The sequence below is a fragment of the Haliotis rufescens genome, unplaced genomic scaffold (genome assembly GCF_023055435.1).
Source record: "Haliotis rufescens isolate VD_foot unplaced genomic scaffold, xgHalRufe1.0.p SCAF_3, whole genome shotgun sequence".
NCBI lineage: Eukaryota > Metazoa > Mollusca > Gastropoda > Lepetellida > Haliotidae > Haliotis > Haliotis rufescens.
Window position 1 is genome coordinate 46,527,147 of NW_025964001.1, and position 18,222 is coordinate 46,545,368.

The 18,222-nt window shown below is 43.5% G+C and overlaps 1 protein-coding gene across 1 annotated transcript; it reads right to left on the reverse strand.

The window, feature by feature from the left end:
- Positions 1–12,189: 12,189 nt before the first annotated feature.
- On the reverse strand, positions 12,190–12,708 carry LOC124118854 (baculoviral IAP repeat-containing protein 7-like). The gene has a single exon (XM_046481128.1). It carries the CDS (start codon positions 12,706–12,708, stop codon positions 12,190–12,192), a length of 519 nt encoding a protein of 172 aa, XP_046337084.1.
- Between the last annotated feature and the right edge of the window lie 5,514 nt (positions 12,709–18,222).

Consider the following 18,222-nt stretch of genomic DNA (forward strand, 5'->3'; position numbering starts at 1 on the left):
CCTCGAAATCTGTCAACTTCCTGTACACAACACTGGGCGTAACGTTCATGACGGCGCCTCCACACCCTCGCCCTACCATCAGCAAATCGAAGATTAAATCGGGATTCATCAATCACTGAAGACGACTTGATTCCAATTCCTCTGAGTCCATCGTAAGTGTCGCCGTGCCCACAATTGACGTTGACGTCTGTGTAATTGAGTCAGAATCGGCCCGCAGTATGGCCGTCGTGCTTGAAGGTGAGCAGTTCTCAGACGGTTTTGAACAGTTTGCGCACTCAGTCTACCCCTAACAGTTCATTTCTGGTTGATGTAGCCGTCAAAAATCGGTTACGGAGGTGACGTAAGGCAATCTGACGATCCTCTGCATGTGACGTCACACGTGGTCGACCTGGCCGAGGGCGATCAGCGGTGGCACCCGTTTGCTGTAGACGCCTCTGTAAATCATAAACAGTCCGTCGACTACAACCCATCGTCCTTTCGACTTCAGCTACGGACGTTCCCGTCTGCAACATGCCGATGGCACGTTTACGTTGCACATTTGAAAGGCGTGGCATGACAAATGGCCGTAAAGACTTTTGTTTTCTTGCGTTTTTCTTTTTTTGTTAATGACTGCTAACAAGTATGGCTGAAAACACGTGCGGTATTATGGCCACGTGACCAGTTGCACGTGAAAAACCACTTTTGTCACTATAGTGCTGTGCACATGATTTTGATCGATTCACCTGCACAAAAACGGGTGTTATCTGAAGACAATACGTGGCCATTACTGTTTAAATACACAATAAGGGCCCACAATGATAACTGATCAAAATGTTAGAATTATAGGATTATGAAGTTTTTAATTTGGTTCAGTATATCTAAGCTTAAAAACGTAATTCTCAACAGCCAAGTCTGATTTAAAAAAACCTGTATGTTCTTACCCAACCTATTACAATTATGGTAGTTCATCATACCCAAATGTCATTTTCCCATTCCTGTTTGTCATCTTGTATGCATTTTTGTATATTTGCATTTTAGGGATGGAAGATAACAGGATTTTGTCTACATTGAACTTACAGGCAATTTTTCAACTTTGCTCCTCCATGATGTTTTAAATCGTTTCGACATGTTAAACATATGTTTACAAGTTTTGCTTATTTTACAAGTATTTGCACTTGGAATACTTAATGTACAGTCTTAAAACATTCGTGACAGTTTTAACAGTTGGCATGTAAAACCGTTATCACGGTTAACAGCCAGGTTTGGGTGCTCTCTTAACAACTCCAAGAAAGAAGCGACATGCTTTGTTCTGCAATGTATTGATTTCTCTGTATGTGTTAATGCCCCATAAACCGGAGCCGTACAACATAACTGGTTCAACCAAAGTTTCATACAGCTTTTTAAACACATCATATGAGATGCCGCCAGCAGCCTCAAACTTAGAAAATAAAGAGGACAGGGCTCTACTGGCAGATTTATACAGTTATCTGACAGATTTCTTCATATGAATATGTTCGTTCAACCAGATACAGAGGTATCTATAACACTCAACATACTCAAAGGTATTACCATTGCATGTGAAAACAAAATTAGATTTCGTCACTGAAGGACATCTAAAATGTACAATGTTTGTTTTACTTGCAGTTACTGTTAATTTCCAATGCTTGCACTACACATCTGAAACATTCAACATTGTCTGCAAAGACGTTTCGTCAGGCGCTATAAGCGCCATATCATCTGCATACATCAAACTTTATATTATCACATAATCAAGTTGAACACCACAGTTGAGGTTATCAATACAAAGGGCTAAGTCGTTTATATAAACAGCAAATAACGTCAGGGATAACTTGTACCCCTGTTTTACAGCAGACATCACTGAGAAAGCATCAGTAAAATGTTCATTGAATTTAACAAAACAGTTTGCATTGTCATAGAGAGGAATGGCATGTAATATTTTCCTCTTATACCAAGTTGGAACAATTCATACCACGGGCATTTTCGATTAACAGTATCGAATGCTTTTTTTAAATCAACAAAGCAAACAAAAGTGGAATCTTTTTTGGCTTTTCTTGTCTGAATTAAAGACGATAAAACGTAAAGATGATCAATACAATCTCTGTTAGAACGGAAACCATTCTGTTCTTCGACTAAAATATCATTTTTCTCCAACCAATTGCTCAAACGAGTTTTAAGTATATCTGCATAAGTCTTGCCTGGAATCGATATAAGGGTTATGCCCCGATATTCAAGTGGGTTACGGGGATCACTCATGCCAGATTTAGGTATGGGGTTATGAATACCTTCATTCCACTTGGAGGGCACTACTCCGTTATTAAAACAATGTTTGATGATTCTATACGGTTAATCAACACAGGCGGAATTTCTAAGAACCTCAGAAGGTATAATGCCATCAAGGTCACAGGCCTTACCACTTTTAGCATTAAAAACAGTTTTTTCGACTTCCAGCCTGTCGACCGGTTTATTTAAGGCAGCCATATTTATATTTCTATTCGTCATAGGATAACGATCATTCATAACAGTAAAACATCACTTTGTGAATCTTAAGGGGAGCTATATAAGCGATGATAAGCATCTTTTCACTTATCAAGAACATTGTTATTCTAAAAAAAATTGCCGTTATCATCTATAACATCACAGGGAATTCTTTGCTTTCTGTCATTTGCTAGACCTAACTTGCCAATAACCCTAACCCTAACCATAAGTCTGTCCCTTTATGGCCTTTATTAACGTATCAAGTCCATTTTGCTCTTTTTTCTACCAAACCATTTATAATCAGGTTAAGATAAAACATCATTATTTCTTTAAAATGATTCACATATACATAAAATGTCAAAATCAAACTAACTGGCAGTATTTGAACGAAAAAGCCTATAATCAACATCAGTAAGGGACCACCCCCCTACGTTCCAAGAACCAACCCTTATGTCCTAGTTCGAACCCTGCTTTTTAGTGATATAACCACCAGAATTGACAAAGAGTACATCATCTTTACCAATTTCTTTCAACAGTTTTCTAAGATTTGCATTTTCTTTCATTTCTGTTTGGGATTTACATGATTCGATATAAACATTCTTAAACTTGTTTACATCTTTCAGCCTAGCTTTGGCTTTCAAAACTTTATCCTTTTGTTGCACGGTGTCCAGTGTGGCGATCACAACACTGGGGTACTCACCTCTCGCCTTCTTCCTCTCAGCAGAGACAACTTTAATGACAAATATTTTGAGACCATCTCCGATCACTGACACCACTTTGTTGTTAGTGATCGATTTTTCCGTGGCCTCGTTTTCATATAATTTCAATTTTTTTAGCACAATACGGCGATCGGAAATATCATTGTTCGCAGCTTTTGGTTTGATGCAGTCTGCATAGGACTTTTCGAACTTCGCTAATTTGCATTCAAGCTGGCTAATATACTAGCCACATAAAGAAACTGTGCACGGAGAAAATATATTCTGGATTGAAATACAACACAGCAAGAACAAAATGATGCAGACGCTGTAGCAGCTGAATGATCGGACCATAAGAAAATGTCAACGGGACCTGAACAACATCTGTTACGATGACGTCAGAAGATCAAAGTGGAGTAGGGGGTCAAACGACAAAGTCACAAAGTCAATAACGGGTATGACCACCCTGTGCGTGAATCACAGCAGTGCATCGGCGACGCATGGAGTCCACCAAATGGGCATGGAAGGCCTGGGGAATGGCCTGCCATATCCTCTTCAAATCCTGTGCCAAATCACGGACGTTATCTGGAGGATGTGGAAGACGACGCAGACGGCGCTCCATTTCATCCCACACATGCTCTATTGGGGAGAGATCTGGAGAAATTGCAGACCATGGCAGTAACATGACATTGTTATGGTGAAGGAAATCCATTGCGACCCTAGCCGTGTGAGGACGAGCGTTGTCCTGTTGAAATGTCAATCCTGGGCCATGACGTTGCAGGAAAGGAATGACCACAGGCCTCAGAATCTGATCTCTGTAGCCAACACCAGTGAGATTGCCCTGAACAACCACCAAAGGGGTTCGGTGCCGTGCTGTTATCCCACCCCAAATCATCACAGAGCCACCTCCAAAACGATTCCTCTCCACAATACAGTTGCGTGCATAACGTTCTCCCAAACGCAGGTAGACACGTTGGCGCCCGTCACTGTTGGAAATGTTGAACCTCGATTCATCTGTAACGACAACATTTCTCCACCATATTCGAGGTTGGCGAACATGATTTCGACACCATCTTAGACGGTTGACTCGATGACGGTGTGTCAGGATGGGACGTATGGCAGGGCGTCGTGGTCGAATCCCGTACTGGCGTAAACGATTCCTGACAGTGTTGGGATGGATACGGCACAGTCCAGGAATTGTCTGGGACGTCGTTACTGCCGTTTGGAACCTGTGTCGGAGATGTGTAACTCGAATCCATCTATCCTGTCTTGGCGTCGTTACTCGGGGACGCCCTGAACGTGGGTGGTCGGCAACGTCATTTGTGTTCTGATAACGCCTCACCAATGCCGATATCGTGTTACGATGGCATTGGAAATGTGTTGCCACCTGTTGTTGCCTCATTCCCGCGCGGATCATTCCAATGGCTTCATGACGCTGTGCAGCTGTCAATCTTGCATGATTTGCTTGTGATATGCTTGTGTCTGCGCCTGAGAAGTTTTGAATTTTTGAATGACCACAGATCATGCTTTCCAAAGTGACAGCGAATTTTGAGTTGCACATGCTGTGTACAGCTGCACAGGATGCACGTGCAGTAACACATTGCACGTCCATAGGCCCCCATCAATGACGTCATATCGCACGGCACGTGCATGAGCGTTTGGATGTCTCCAATAATTGCTGTGTTCAAACCTATATTTCATATATGGACGGTGTGCTCTTATATCTATATTTTCTCCGTGCACATTTTCTTTATGTGGCTAGTATATTTGCTTGAAATTCCTTTTTCACATTGTCAACTTTTTCTTTAATCTTGCTGTTAATTAATGCGGCAACACGATCAGAGAGTGAATGTTCTTGTCTATCCTCTAAACTATACATACGTTTGGTGATAGTAGAGTTCATAATCGCGATCTCAGAATTAAGGGAATCACACTGGTACAAATGATGAAGAGAAGATAGTGTTCACCACTCCTTATTGGCTGAGTCCTTCGTAACATAAATATGTTCTGAAGAGTAAAATAAATATACTCTTTAGTGATAATAAAGCAAAAAAATCAATTGCAGTTCTTAAAAAGTATTCAAACATTCATAATGTTCACCCAAAATCATCCCCAATAAAGTTTACATTTCATTTTGAAACAAGGATTTCTCCTTAAATTTAACTCGCTCCAAAATTAACATTTACGGCAAATAAACATTTTCTTTGACCGACATTTACGCAACAAAGAATAGTTATACCATTTAGGGGATATAACAATACTTGAAAACATTACAAATACTTCCAGCATATATTTTGAGCACTCAAAGATGATTGAAAATTGAACAACACGCTCTTTGAAAAATGCAAAATGAATCATCAATAAAGTTGACGTATTTCCAAAACTTGCATTTATGACATGATAATATATTAAACAAAAAACAGTGTTTTATACCTGAAGATTAGTGCTCAGCCGCTAACTCTCTGCAACACACAGAAATTCTCACACATTTGACCATCGCGGGTCACTCACGCTCATCGCTGGAGCTCGCAAAACACAACAGGGAGTCATCATTATTTTGGAAACACAATACATATACCAAAACGGCTTGATCAAACCGGCAAACTAAAATATGTCTTTCTTGGCATAAATGAAGTTCAATATTAGTTATTTTACATTCAAATGTCATTTCAACCAAATCCTCCGGGGGGCAACCAAGTGCCATCTGAAAACAGTCTATGTGAAATATTCCATGATCAGACAGCACTTCTGTACTGATCTGTTGTATTCACCGTTCTTGGTGCGAACTCTGACATTTCTGATAACACCATCCTTTCCTGGAAATAAATCAACGATTCTTGCCAAGTCCCATTTTCCTCTTGGTGCATTGTTGTCCATGAGCAGAACAATATCTCCTATCTGGAGTTGTCTCCCCTGTGTACGCCACTTGCTCCTACGCATGAGAGTTGGTAGATACTCTCGTAGAAACCTATTCCAGATCTGCTTCACCAGCATCTGCACATATTCAAACCTTTTATGTAGGTTCTTTGTCTCCTGGAACGGTCCTTGTGGAACATGGAAGCTCTCCCTAACAGGAAGTGGTTGGGTGTTAGGGCTTGTGGATCATTAGGATCCTGTGCTGTATAATACAATGGTCTTGCGTTCAGCAAACCTTTTACTTCTGCAAATGCAGTTGATAACTCATTCCAGGTGAGAATCTGTTGACCGATGATGACCTTCAGAGATCTTTTCACTTGTTTAATCAAACTTTCATAGTGTCCATCTTGGTGTGGGCTCAAAGGCGTGATGAACTTCCAATTGATTCTGTGCAGCAATGCAAAGTCCATCATTTGTTGTTTGCCTTCTCTGAATAGGGTACGAAGTTCTCTCTCGGTTCCAACAAACGATGTGCCGTTATCAGAAATAACTGTGTGTGGCCATCCATGATTTGATACAAAACGACGCAATGCTTGTAGAAATGCCTGAGTAGACAATCCATCCACTATGTCTAAGTGAACCGCTCTCACATTCGTGCACGTGAAGATTGCTCCCCATACCTTTTGGGTTTTGTTCCTACCATACTTGATTGACATTGGTCCGAAGAGATCAACCCCTGTTACATGGAATGGTGGTGAGAATGGAAGCAAACTTATTGGAGGCAAGTCAGCCATCAAAGTGGTATGACCAGGCTGACGTAACTTCCTGCACACAACACAATTTCTCACAATACTCTTGGCTAGGTCCCGCCCACGCACAATCCAATAATATCTCCTACTCTCGCACAATGTTCTCTCTGGACCAGCATGACCCATTTGCACATGAACATCACACATTATCAATTTGCATACATGGTGACCTGGAGACAATAGTACTGGATGAATCTGATCATACCGCAGTGGAGAATGTCTGAGTCTACCTCCTACTCGAACAATACCCTTTTCTTCAAAGGGAGCTAGATTACAGAAGTCACTCTTCCAATCATTCATTCCACGTTGGACACACTTGATCCAATACAATTCTGCTGCTTTCATCTCTTCACAACTCACTGTCATAGCATTATCCCCTAGTTATGAAACCTTGTGTATCTTGTCCTTGAGTTTCCTGACAAACCTTAGGCAGTATGCTGTAACTTGCAGAAGTCGTTGCCATGATGAAAACTTATCTGCTTCTATGACAGGGTTGATTGGTGCACAAGCAGCAATAGCTGGACACTTCCTTTTCTCCTTACTGGATTCAGTAGTTGCTGCATCACATGGCTGGGTCGGCCACTTATTAGCTGGTAACTTCAAGAATTCTGGCCCATTCATCCAGCTACCATTCAATTCCTCCAAAGAAATTCCTCTGCTAAGATCATCTGCAGGATTCCAATATGTTGGCACATATCTCCAGTGTGTTGGATTCCATTGAGATTGTATCTCGGCTATGCGGACACCAACAAAGGCTTTGAATGATATTGATTCTGCTCTGATCCAATGAAGCACAATTTGTGAGTCTGTCCACAATATCACATCTGACAGCTTCTGTCTGATTTCTCTTTTGATCGTTGTAGCCAACCTTGAAGCAATCAATGCCGCCATAAGCTCCAATCTCGGTATTGTTGTCTGATGCAATGGCGCAACTCTAGCCTTTGCCATAATCAACTGTGTTGAAGTCTCATTTTCTGTTGCACATGTGAGATATGCTGCAGCTCCATAGGCTTTCATGCTTGCGTCTGCAAAGACGTGTAGAGTTGTTGTGTTGACGGAATCAGGAGGTTTCAAACAACATGGAAACTGAACATCTCTCAACCTTTGCAGTTCCTGAAACAGGTTCGACCACTGAACATACATTTCTTTGGGTAACTCATCATCCCAATCCAACGATTTCTGACGTCAGATATCCTGCATAGCTACTCTAGCTTTGATCGTGATGGCTAAAGCTAGTCCAAGTGGGTCATACAACATTGACATTCTGGATAATACTTGTCTCTTAGTGTATTTCTCTGCAACCAGATTCTTGACTGTAAAACTCAGATTATCAGTATCCGGATTCCATCGAATACCCAAGGTCTTGATTTCTTCACCATCAAGACTGACAGAGGAAGACGATTGTGGTTGATTTTCTCTACTCTGTTCACGAACCAACTGCGAAGAAACTGTCCAGTAGCTAACACAGCATTAACCTCATTGATTTTCTTCGTAGCCTTTTCTTGGGTTTCACATGAATGAATCAGATCATCCATATACCTGTCGTCTCTCAAAATTGCTGATGCATCAGGATATCTGTCCTCATTCTCTTCAGCAATTCGAAGCATTACATAACTTGCCATGTCTGGAGAGGACTTATCACCGAAAGTCACTCTGAGCAATCTGTACACTGACGGCTCTCTATCCACCTCTAAGTCTCTCCATAGGAATCTGTGTAAATGAGTGTCACTCTCTCTCAACCTGATCTGAAGATACATCTTGGAGATGTCTCCAACTATAGCAACTCTGTCCTCTCGAAACCTCAGAAGAACACTCAGCAAGTTCCCAGTGAGACCTGGACCCTTCTACAGATATGAGTTGAGGGATACACCATCACACACACATGCCGGATCAAACACAACTCTCAATGGGGTACTGGGCTTGTCCGGTCTATAAACTCCATGGTGTGGAAGATAGTAAACTGGGAAACCATTAGTTTTCACATTGGGTTCATCAATCTTTTCTGCCCATTCTTTCTGCTCATACTCATTCACAGCATCACAATACATTTTAGCCTTTTGGTCATTCTTCAGGAGATTTTTCTCAAGAGACACAAGTCTTCTATAGACTACATTATAGTTGTTTGGAAGTAAGGCAGAGTTCTTCTTCCAAGGAAGACCAATCTCGTATCTGTCCTGAACCGTGCGACGCGATTCTTTCATCAGTTTGAGTGCTATGCGATCCTCACTTGAGAGTACTTCAACAGAACATTTACAATTTGGAGCTTGTACCCCCAATGTTTCAAACTGGTAGAATTTGTCAAGATTAAGTTTCTCAACAAAGTTCACTGAGCATATCACTGAACGTTGAGTTTTGTCTGGACACATAATATACCATCCAAGCTTGCTCTTCTTTCAGATCGGCTCAAATGGAAGACCTTGACGAACCTCTTCTTCAGCATGCAAGTGAGAATACTGAACTCCCAAGATGAGATCAATAGGTCCCGCCTTGTGCGACAATTCGATGTTGTTAAGATGTGGGAATGATCTCAACCAGTTTCTATCCAAGGGCTTAACATTCAAAACAGTCTTATCAATCTCATAAGCTTCTACTTCAAATGCCTCACTGCTTTCAAGTGAAGAAATCCAAAATTTCAATCCGCGACTGTTAATGTTCTCAAGTTCTCACATCCTACAAGTGATAGATCAAGTCTCTCCTTGTTACCCTGGAGACCAAGTGATTTTGCAAATTCTTTGCGAATGATTGTGGTTCCTGCACCTCCATCTATTAGGACGTTACCTTCCCTGGTCCTACCATTTGAGGATTTAAACATCACCCTGACCACTGGTAGAATACTATTTGTATCAATGATAGAACTGGCCACCTGTGGGTCAAAATGCAACATCTTGTTGTGTGTACGTGAACATCCGTTGATACGGCAGGCCTTCTTGGTCTTACAGTCTCTCGTAGGTCTCGAACCTTCTGAGTCCTCTCTGGAACAGTACAATCTGTGAATGTTGGGCAATCTGAGATTCTATGTTCTTCAGAACAAAGATAACATATGGGCCCCCTCTTCATCTGCTGATGAGAATATAACCCTTGTATCCTTCTGGAATCACTTCTTCTTTCCAAATCCCCAAAGTCTGGGTCGAACTCTGCTTTTACTTGTTTTCTGATAAAATCACTGATATGGCGAATTGACAGCCGTTCACCTCTTTCTCTGATATCAGATGCCTTCACTTTCCATCTATCAATAAGGTACCCTGGCATACACATTACTATCTGCCGCAAATTATCATTTGCGTTTATATCTGCAAAGGAACCCATCCGTGTTAAAGTTGCTATGTAATTGATCACATCTAAGGAGAAATCTCGCAGCGCCTCTCGTCCCTGTATTCTGTTCCCCTTAGTCAGCTGGTTCACATATGCTCTTGCAATATAACTTTCCTGGCTGAACTGTTCTTTTAACATTTTTAAGGCAGTAGCGTACATGGTGCCACTAGATCCAAGACCTGCAATGGCCCTCTCAGCCTCACTAGTCAGATGCATCTTTAATTGTACCAGTCTCATGGCATCTGTTAAATGTGCTTTATCATGGATATGAATTTTTAGCACAATTCTGTGATATGTATCCTGGTTTTAATACTCTTAGCGAAGTTGAAAAAGTGTCTATTGTTTTATCAAATAATGTTATGTGTTATCTTAGTGCCAAAACCGGCCATGCAATTTTACAAAAACGTAAATCGGTTATTTATAACAAAGTGTGATATTTCTTTACTTTTTTTTATACATGTTTGCTGTACATAATCTTAAACGTTTTAGTTTCTCATAACTCTGTATTGAGTGGCCTAAGTAATAATTTTATATTGTTTTATATACGTTTGTAACATTTATACTGTATTGCTGGGGTGAGACTCAAATAAACAATTGTCTGTCTGTGTGCACGGTCTCAATTGTCTGATCGGCTGTTTTGCTTTTCTTGCTTCTCTCAGATGAAGTGTCACCGGAGTGTTGTCGTTTTCTGTTGACCGCAGCTGATGATTGGTGTTCAGCATGTTGACTTGTGTGTTGTTGATCAACAGGTTGTATGGCGCTCTGGATCTCTGCCATTACAGTCTTGACATATCGTTGACTATCTACACGTCCAAACATCGATAATCAACCACGCCAATCAAGACCCAAGCTACAGAGCTCTTCCCAAGCACGTCTGCTATATAGCCAAGCCAGCTGTATTGATGTCAATGTGTCCACATTAACCTTGTAATATTTTATACGTATTACATATTTGTAAAAAGTTTTTTCTTTAGACTAAAAATATCAGATAGCTACGCGATACAACACTGCAACAGGGAGAATAAAGCACTTGGGGCTGCACAGTCGTGGTTTATTCTCCCTGCTGCATTGTTTTATTCTACGTTAAACAACTTCCCCGCGTCTTTTATTTCTTAGATAAACAGCAGAATTTCTGCCTTTGTGCACAACAGACCTAATTCAATATAAACATATCGGTTTCCAGTTTCAACAAAATTAGTAAATGCGCTATCGTGTCACTTGATTTCTGATCCATCGCTTGATTGTCTGATTTGTTTACATGCACTCGCAGCATGGCAGGAGTGAGGTGTCCGTTTTTATGAAAATTCTGAGAATGGCGGTTGCTATCGGAGGGGCAGGACATGCTTACCCTTTTCGCAAACACCTGATGTCATCAATGATTTTTAGTGATCCACAATTTTTCCATTAATTTTCTTTGCTATTTTACCTCTTATGTCCACTGGCATCTGTTTCGTCAGATAATCGAGACTTACTATTCTCTGACGTTGACCTTTCATATGCTACATGAGTAGTAAAGGACAGCATCCTGGTATCCAAGCCAGCAGGAGTTATCTCCCTACCGGAAGTGCCGCCATCTTGGATGCGCGAAGAGGGGCATGCTGGGTAATGCGTGCGCATCAAAGATGACGTCACGTCCGTTTCAGAGAGGGCATGCGCATGCCTTCAAGATGGCGGTACATCAGTTTCTGGGAGGCGTGCGCCTCCAAGATGGCTGCACGACTGGTTCCGGGAGGAGTAGAAGCACACGTTAAATCCTCCACTTCAATAAAAGAAGCCCACGTAAAATCCTCCACTTAAGCAAGTAAGGCCATCATGGGCATCAGGGTTGCCAAGCAGAGTGAGGAGGAGGAGGGAGGAGGAGGAGAAGGGAGGATGAGGATGAGGAGGTTTTTTGTGTGTGTGTTTTCTGGCAAAGCAACGATGAAAGTGTTCCTTCAGGATAGTTGGGTGGCCCTGAAAAAGGCTGTTTGGAGAAGGAAAAAAACACCAACACTGGAACGGGAACGGGAACAGGAACTGGAATGGGAACTGGAACGAAAACTTCATCCTAGGAAGGTGGGGGAAGCTTCCTCATTCGCGTTGCTCTGATTCGCATTCTCCTCACACAGATAGTGCCAGAAAGTAGTAACTGCCACGTTCTTCTTCTTGTGTCTCACCAGCCCGGTCAGCTTGAGGTAAGCGTAGTGAGAGGACCACTTGAGGTGTTCCAGCCAAGGATCGTCGTGGAGCACCCATCTTCTCGGTCGCACGTCGCAATGAGAGCAGTAAACGCCATCGGCACTTTTCGTATACACGAAGGCCCCATGAGCCATCTCTTCAGCGGTCTGGTTCATCTGCATTGGCCACCCCTCAAAAGAAGCTAGTCTTCTTTCAAAGTGTAGATGCAGCGATGGTGGCTTACTGGGCGGTGGCAGCCTACCATCACAAGCATCTGTACACTCAGATCTGGACTCACAAGTATCCGTACCATCACTCCTGGGTCCACAAGAATTCACACCCTCAGTCCCCAGAAGAATCATGGTCCCCTCACAAGCATCTGTACAGCTCTTCATCTCTGCCATTCTCGGTGTGATGATAATGATTTTTTTCACAAGTGAATCTGAACCCACTAGAGTTTTTGCTCTCTTTTTATAGAAGAGGGAGCGGATCGAAATGTTCCGCTGTTTTGATTGGTCTGACATGAAGCACGCTGATTGGTCCGACATGCAGTGCGCTGATTGGTCCGTTCCAGGGCCTTGTCTGAGCCTTCAAACCGGACCGACCCTTGTTTTTATTTTCCATAGGAACATGCCTGTTCCATGGGAGAGAAAGCACAACCTGCTGTTCGACCAATCAGAGACCCGCACAGGGCATGTGTGGCCTCTGATTGGTCGAAAACCCAAGCTTCTGATTGGTGCCTTATCGATCCTGGGTTTTTTTTGGTAGACATGTCCACCATCGCCACCGCCTCCTCCACCACCACCAACATTGCCACCATGATCATATTGTGGAAGGGACGTCTGAATTCTAAAGGTGGACCTACATGGACAGACATGGACGTGATATAGAAATGCCTACGTGGTGTACTTTGTGTCTCCATGCAAACGTGATGTCACTCATGACTACAAACTTACGTTTCTATATTGATAGATATATAGACATATGAAGTGTCACTCGCTCATCCATGCCTCGGTGTTGGCACTCGTGTATGCATACATGCATACTGTCAATCGTGTCTCCATGCAAACGTGGTGTCACCCGTGACTACAAACATATGTTTATATATATTCATATTTATATTTATATTTATAGATAGATAGACATATGTGGTGTTTTACTCATGTCTCCATGCAAACGTGAAGCCACTCGTGTTTACATACATACATAGATGTGTGGTGTCACTCGTAGGCGTGTGCCTCCAAGATGACGGGGGAGGGTGTGTGGTTCTTTTGGGGGTGGTGTTCGGTTGTTTGTGTTGGCAAAGCAATGATCAAAGCATTTCTTTCGGGAGAGTTGAGTGGCCCTGAAAAGGGCCGTTGAAAACAAACTGGAAACTGGAAAACTGTAGGAAACTGGAAACTATTGGAAACTGGAAAACAAAGTTAAGCAGCATGCCATGTCATTTTGCTCAAATGATAGGTGCCTATCTTCTTCCTCCTCCACCTCAGACTGATGACGTCACTGGCGTTTTGAAGGGAGCTTTCATGAGGGGCTTCTGTCATGTTTTCTTTTGCCTAGGCGTGGTGTGACGTCCGCATGGAGTTGTGTGCTGCATTCTTTTAGGGCACGGACATCGTTATGCATGTCTTCTATGAGATGGGTCACTTGTGTCACTTGTGTTGACATGGACGGCGATGCTGGAGTCTTCTTGCGGCGGGGTTCTGGGCAATCTGCAGCAAAATGGCCAACGGCTTGGCAGTTGTAGCATGGGCCTTGACTGCTTATCTTCGTCTTCGGTGACCTTGAGTGTGACACTCGGTACATGTCACTTCAGGGCAGTACAAGTAACTGTGACTGTTGGTCTGGAACTTCATACAGCTGTATCAGGACGTCATGGTTGATCTCTTATTCAGTGCCGGGGCTGTGACGGTGTGTGGCTTCGTTCTTTTTATAGGAGAAGCACTGAAACCCTGCTTCCTGATTGGGCGATAACCCTACTTTCTCATTGGTTGGTTTCTGTCCCACACGCAACACAGTTTGGCACAGACCTTGTGTTTCTTTTCCATAGGAAAAGGCATGGTCCATGGGAGAGAAAGCACAACTCTGTGTTGGGGCAACTGATTGGTCGAAAACCCTAGCTTCTGATTGGTTGCATTTCGATCCACTTTCAGACCATTGTTTTCTTCCATGGCTTCATGGATTGAAGTGAACAGCACTCTCTCCGAACATGCATGTTTTCAAGGTAAAACACCAACAGCCAACACAACGTTAAGAACCTCACAAAAACAATGTCTAGTCTCTGTACCCAAAGGGGACCATGTCTACAGACAGACCTGTGCTTATACTGTAGACGATGCGGTAATCTTTTGTGGTGGCTTGGGTTAGAAGATCGTTCCCGTGGTGAAGTCCTGCACGCATGATCTGATGAGTGTTCGCACCCTCATTATATCCCCAGACCGTTGTCCAACAATCAGGTCTTTCATGCCGTCAAAGTTGAGGTGTTGACAGGCTCTGTAATTCAAAGTGAAACCACTTTGCAGGTCGTGTTGTGCATTCCATCGATTCTTGGGTGCATTTACCCATAGGCATAGTTTTTGGGACCCCCTGACACAAACGTCCTCTGGGCGATGGACATTAATGACACTGTCCATGTTGAAGTACAAGACCCTGCGATCCAGCGGCTTGAGGATGTTGTACATCATGAGACGCGCTTGTGCGGTGACCCAAGCAGCCACGGCGACATTGGAATTAGGATGGGGCGTGTGGAATTCTTTCTTGTGGGTATAGTTCACCAAAACCATATGTTCGTTGATGACCATAACATCGTTGATGGTATTTCTTTTATCTCTCAACAGAGCAAAGTACTTGACAGGAGTGCTGATATATTCTGTCTGACCATAGCCTAAGCGCTGAGAAACAGCCCATGAATTCAAAGACGGTGCATGTAACTTGATCGTATCCATCCACACTGTAATGATGTCTACCCTCTGCACACGTGAAAGTCACTTCACCCCCATTTCTAGCATGCTGTATGTGCAGGTCTGGTGTGGTCTTCATGAGATAGCGTAATCAGTGCAAACAGGTCAAGGAATAGTCTTGGAACGGGCCGGTGGCCTTGAGGTGGGAGAATGGCAATGTTTTTTGGTTTCAGAAAGAGTTTATTGTAGGTTTTCGGGCATGCCGTGGGGAGTGTCACTGCCTCTGCAAAAGGATCCACATCGCACTGCTCCATAAAGAACTGTCGGAAGGATGCACATCCACGCCTCAAAATGTCGACATCACTCTGACAGTAGGCTAAGAGTTCTTCTTGCAAGTCCAACATGGTTCCTTCTTGCAATTTCTTGGTATGCCACTGGAGGAAGACATGCCTTCAGGATCGTACATAGCTGCTGGAGAATAGGGACCTCTGTAGGTCTGGTTGGCCTGGGCATTGAACAAGTGAAGAAAATACCTTTTCTTCAGTTCAGCCGGTGCAAAGGTCTCTGGAAATGCTTTCAGTGGCATGGTCAGGAAATTAAAACTATCTTTGAAACACAAACGTCCCACTTTCATCTGTAAAATCTGTTGCCCTCTCAGTATCACGTCTGGGTTTTTCACCAGATGCGAGTGTATGGCCTTCATGATCAAGTGTCCATCATACCCCCACACATTATGAGCAATCGCATAAATGACGTCATCCTCATCAGGCGGGTGTGACCACCTCCATGGGATCCTCCGCCTCCTCCTCCTCAAGCAGGGTGGACGAGTCCACCTCCACGGGAGGGTGTGCTGCTGACCCCTTGCATGCTTCATCCTCCTCAGGTCGTGCCTTCTTGGGTTTCATCAACCATGCACGCGTGTCTAGCGTGATGGGACCTTGAAACACATTCACTCGGCTGGGACCTTGACCTTCTTGTCTCATGGACAGTCTTGGCACAACTCGCTTGTAGCTTGACCCATGCAACGCCCACATCCTAAATGCACCACGCACAAATTCGGGATGTGCACACCCATGTCTTGCATACATTCAAAATCATAGAAGATGAAGTTGGTGTTGTTTTGCTGGGCTTTTTTGCTCCATCCATCATCATCATCATCATCATTATCATCATCATCACACTTTACATGGAGACCAGTCTTCTGAGCACACATGTTAGGCCATTGGTGTAACCAAGGCAAGTCACGCTTGACAGGCACTGGGTCCTCCCTCTGAGGGTGACTGGACATTTCGGAACCATCCTTTGCATGACAAACAAGACATACCATGATCTTCCTTGGGTCCACAAGATGTGGGGTGGTGGCATGCATGACAGCGGTATTGCTTGGCGCAGGGGTGTCTTTTGGAACGATCATAACCACAGTTGGAGTGCTCACAGTAATGGCTAGACCCATAAAAGGCTGGCATGGCAGTGATGACATCAAAGTGGTCATGATGATGGTATAAATGCAAAATGGTGGTGCCGGGTGGAGCCTCATCACTCTTGTAGAACAGTCTGTAGAAAATATCTTGACTGTAGACTTTCAGCTGATTGTTCCTTTTGGCCAAGGCACATCCCACACGTTCTAGGGTGTCCAGGCCCTGACAGCGACCGTCAGGGATGCCAAGGCGTCGAAACAGTGTCTGTGCCAGTTTTCCTTGAACATCGTCTCGCCCCATTCTCATCAGTCTCACTCTCTGGTATGCCCCTTCTTGGGTAGGTGGTTTGGTCTTCTGTGTATAATGCTGTGCCACAACAATGGCCCTTTACAAACAGGATTGATCTTTGTTCTAGATCCTTACAATGCACTTTTTCTAAAAAATGTTTCCAGCCCAACCACGTTATTCAGATGCCCACTGCCTGATCCTAGTCGGTCTGGATCTACTACATGTAATAATTTCAAAACCATAGTGTCATCAATGACAAGGTCTTTGTTTGACTGCTGGACTTTTTCCACAGCATGCAAGATATCTTGGCCATGGAGATCTTCAAAGCGGCGAAATGGAATCCGTATGGGAGACTCCAAAGCGGGGTGACGGATACAAAGACCAGTATGGTCACCCTTCTGGCCTGACACCTCTGGGTAGATGTCATCAATCACTCTGTCAAATTAACGTTTCAGTTCATCAGTTTTTCAGTTCTGTTGACAGGTGGTGTGGTGGGTCATCTTCCAAGTAGCCTTGGTTCAATGTCAAATGATAAGTATAGTTCAAGGTTCTTAACCGTCTGGCTTGAGACACCTCTATCTTCTCCAAGTGATACGGTTCACTCTGTTTGCCAGCCATGATGCCAATGATAGCCTGATGAACGTCTGCTCTTCTTGATTTATAGACAAGCCTTCCCCAAAACAGGATCAAAAAGGCAACCTATCAGAAGCTTTTGACCTATCAGAAAACAGCACCGACCAATCAGAAGACAGCATCCGAGATGAGTTGTGCTTTCTCTACCATGGAACATGCCTTTTCCTATGGAAAAGAAACACAAGGGTCGGGTCGGGTTGGTTTGGAAAACCGGGGCTCAGACCAGGCACCCAAACGGACCATTTAGGGTGCTGTGTTTTCAACTAATCAAAATAGGGGGACATTTTAATCCGCTCCTCTGCTATAAAAAGAGCGAGGTCCCCAACACTGCATTCTATGACAACATTGAAAACAACATGGAAAACGGGGATGTGGAGCTGGTTTCAATTGAAAAGCTGCTGCTGTGCAAAGGCTGTCACTGGGACTTGGAACTCACAAAGACAGCAGCAGCATTGCCATCGCCTCCATGGCAATGCAGTATGTGCAAAGGCTGCCTGCCAGTCTACGCTCATGGCACTAAGGCATGTAATGGGACGTTTCAGTGCGTGAATTGTCATACCGTACTGAAGGACACTTACATGAGGTGTTTAACCCACACCAGTGAGTGTCCTGTCAGAAGAAAGATGACGACCAATCCGTGCCTGTGCAGCACAGCACATATGTGGGTGAGGAGTTAGTC

What these genes read in the sequence shown, in the direction of transcription:
- LOC124118854 (XM_046481128.1), bottom strand. Translation starts at nt 12,708, where the DNA reads ATGGCAGAGATGAAGAGCTGTACAGATGCTTGTGAGGGGACCATGATT.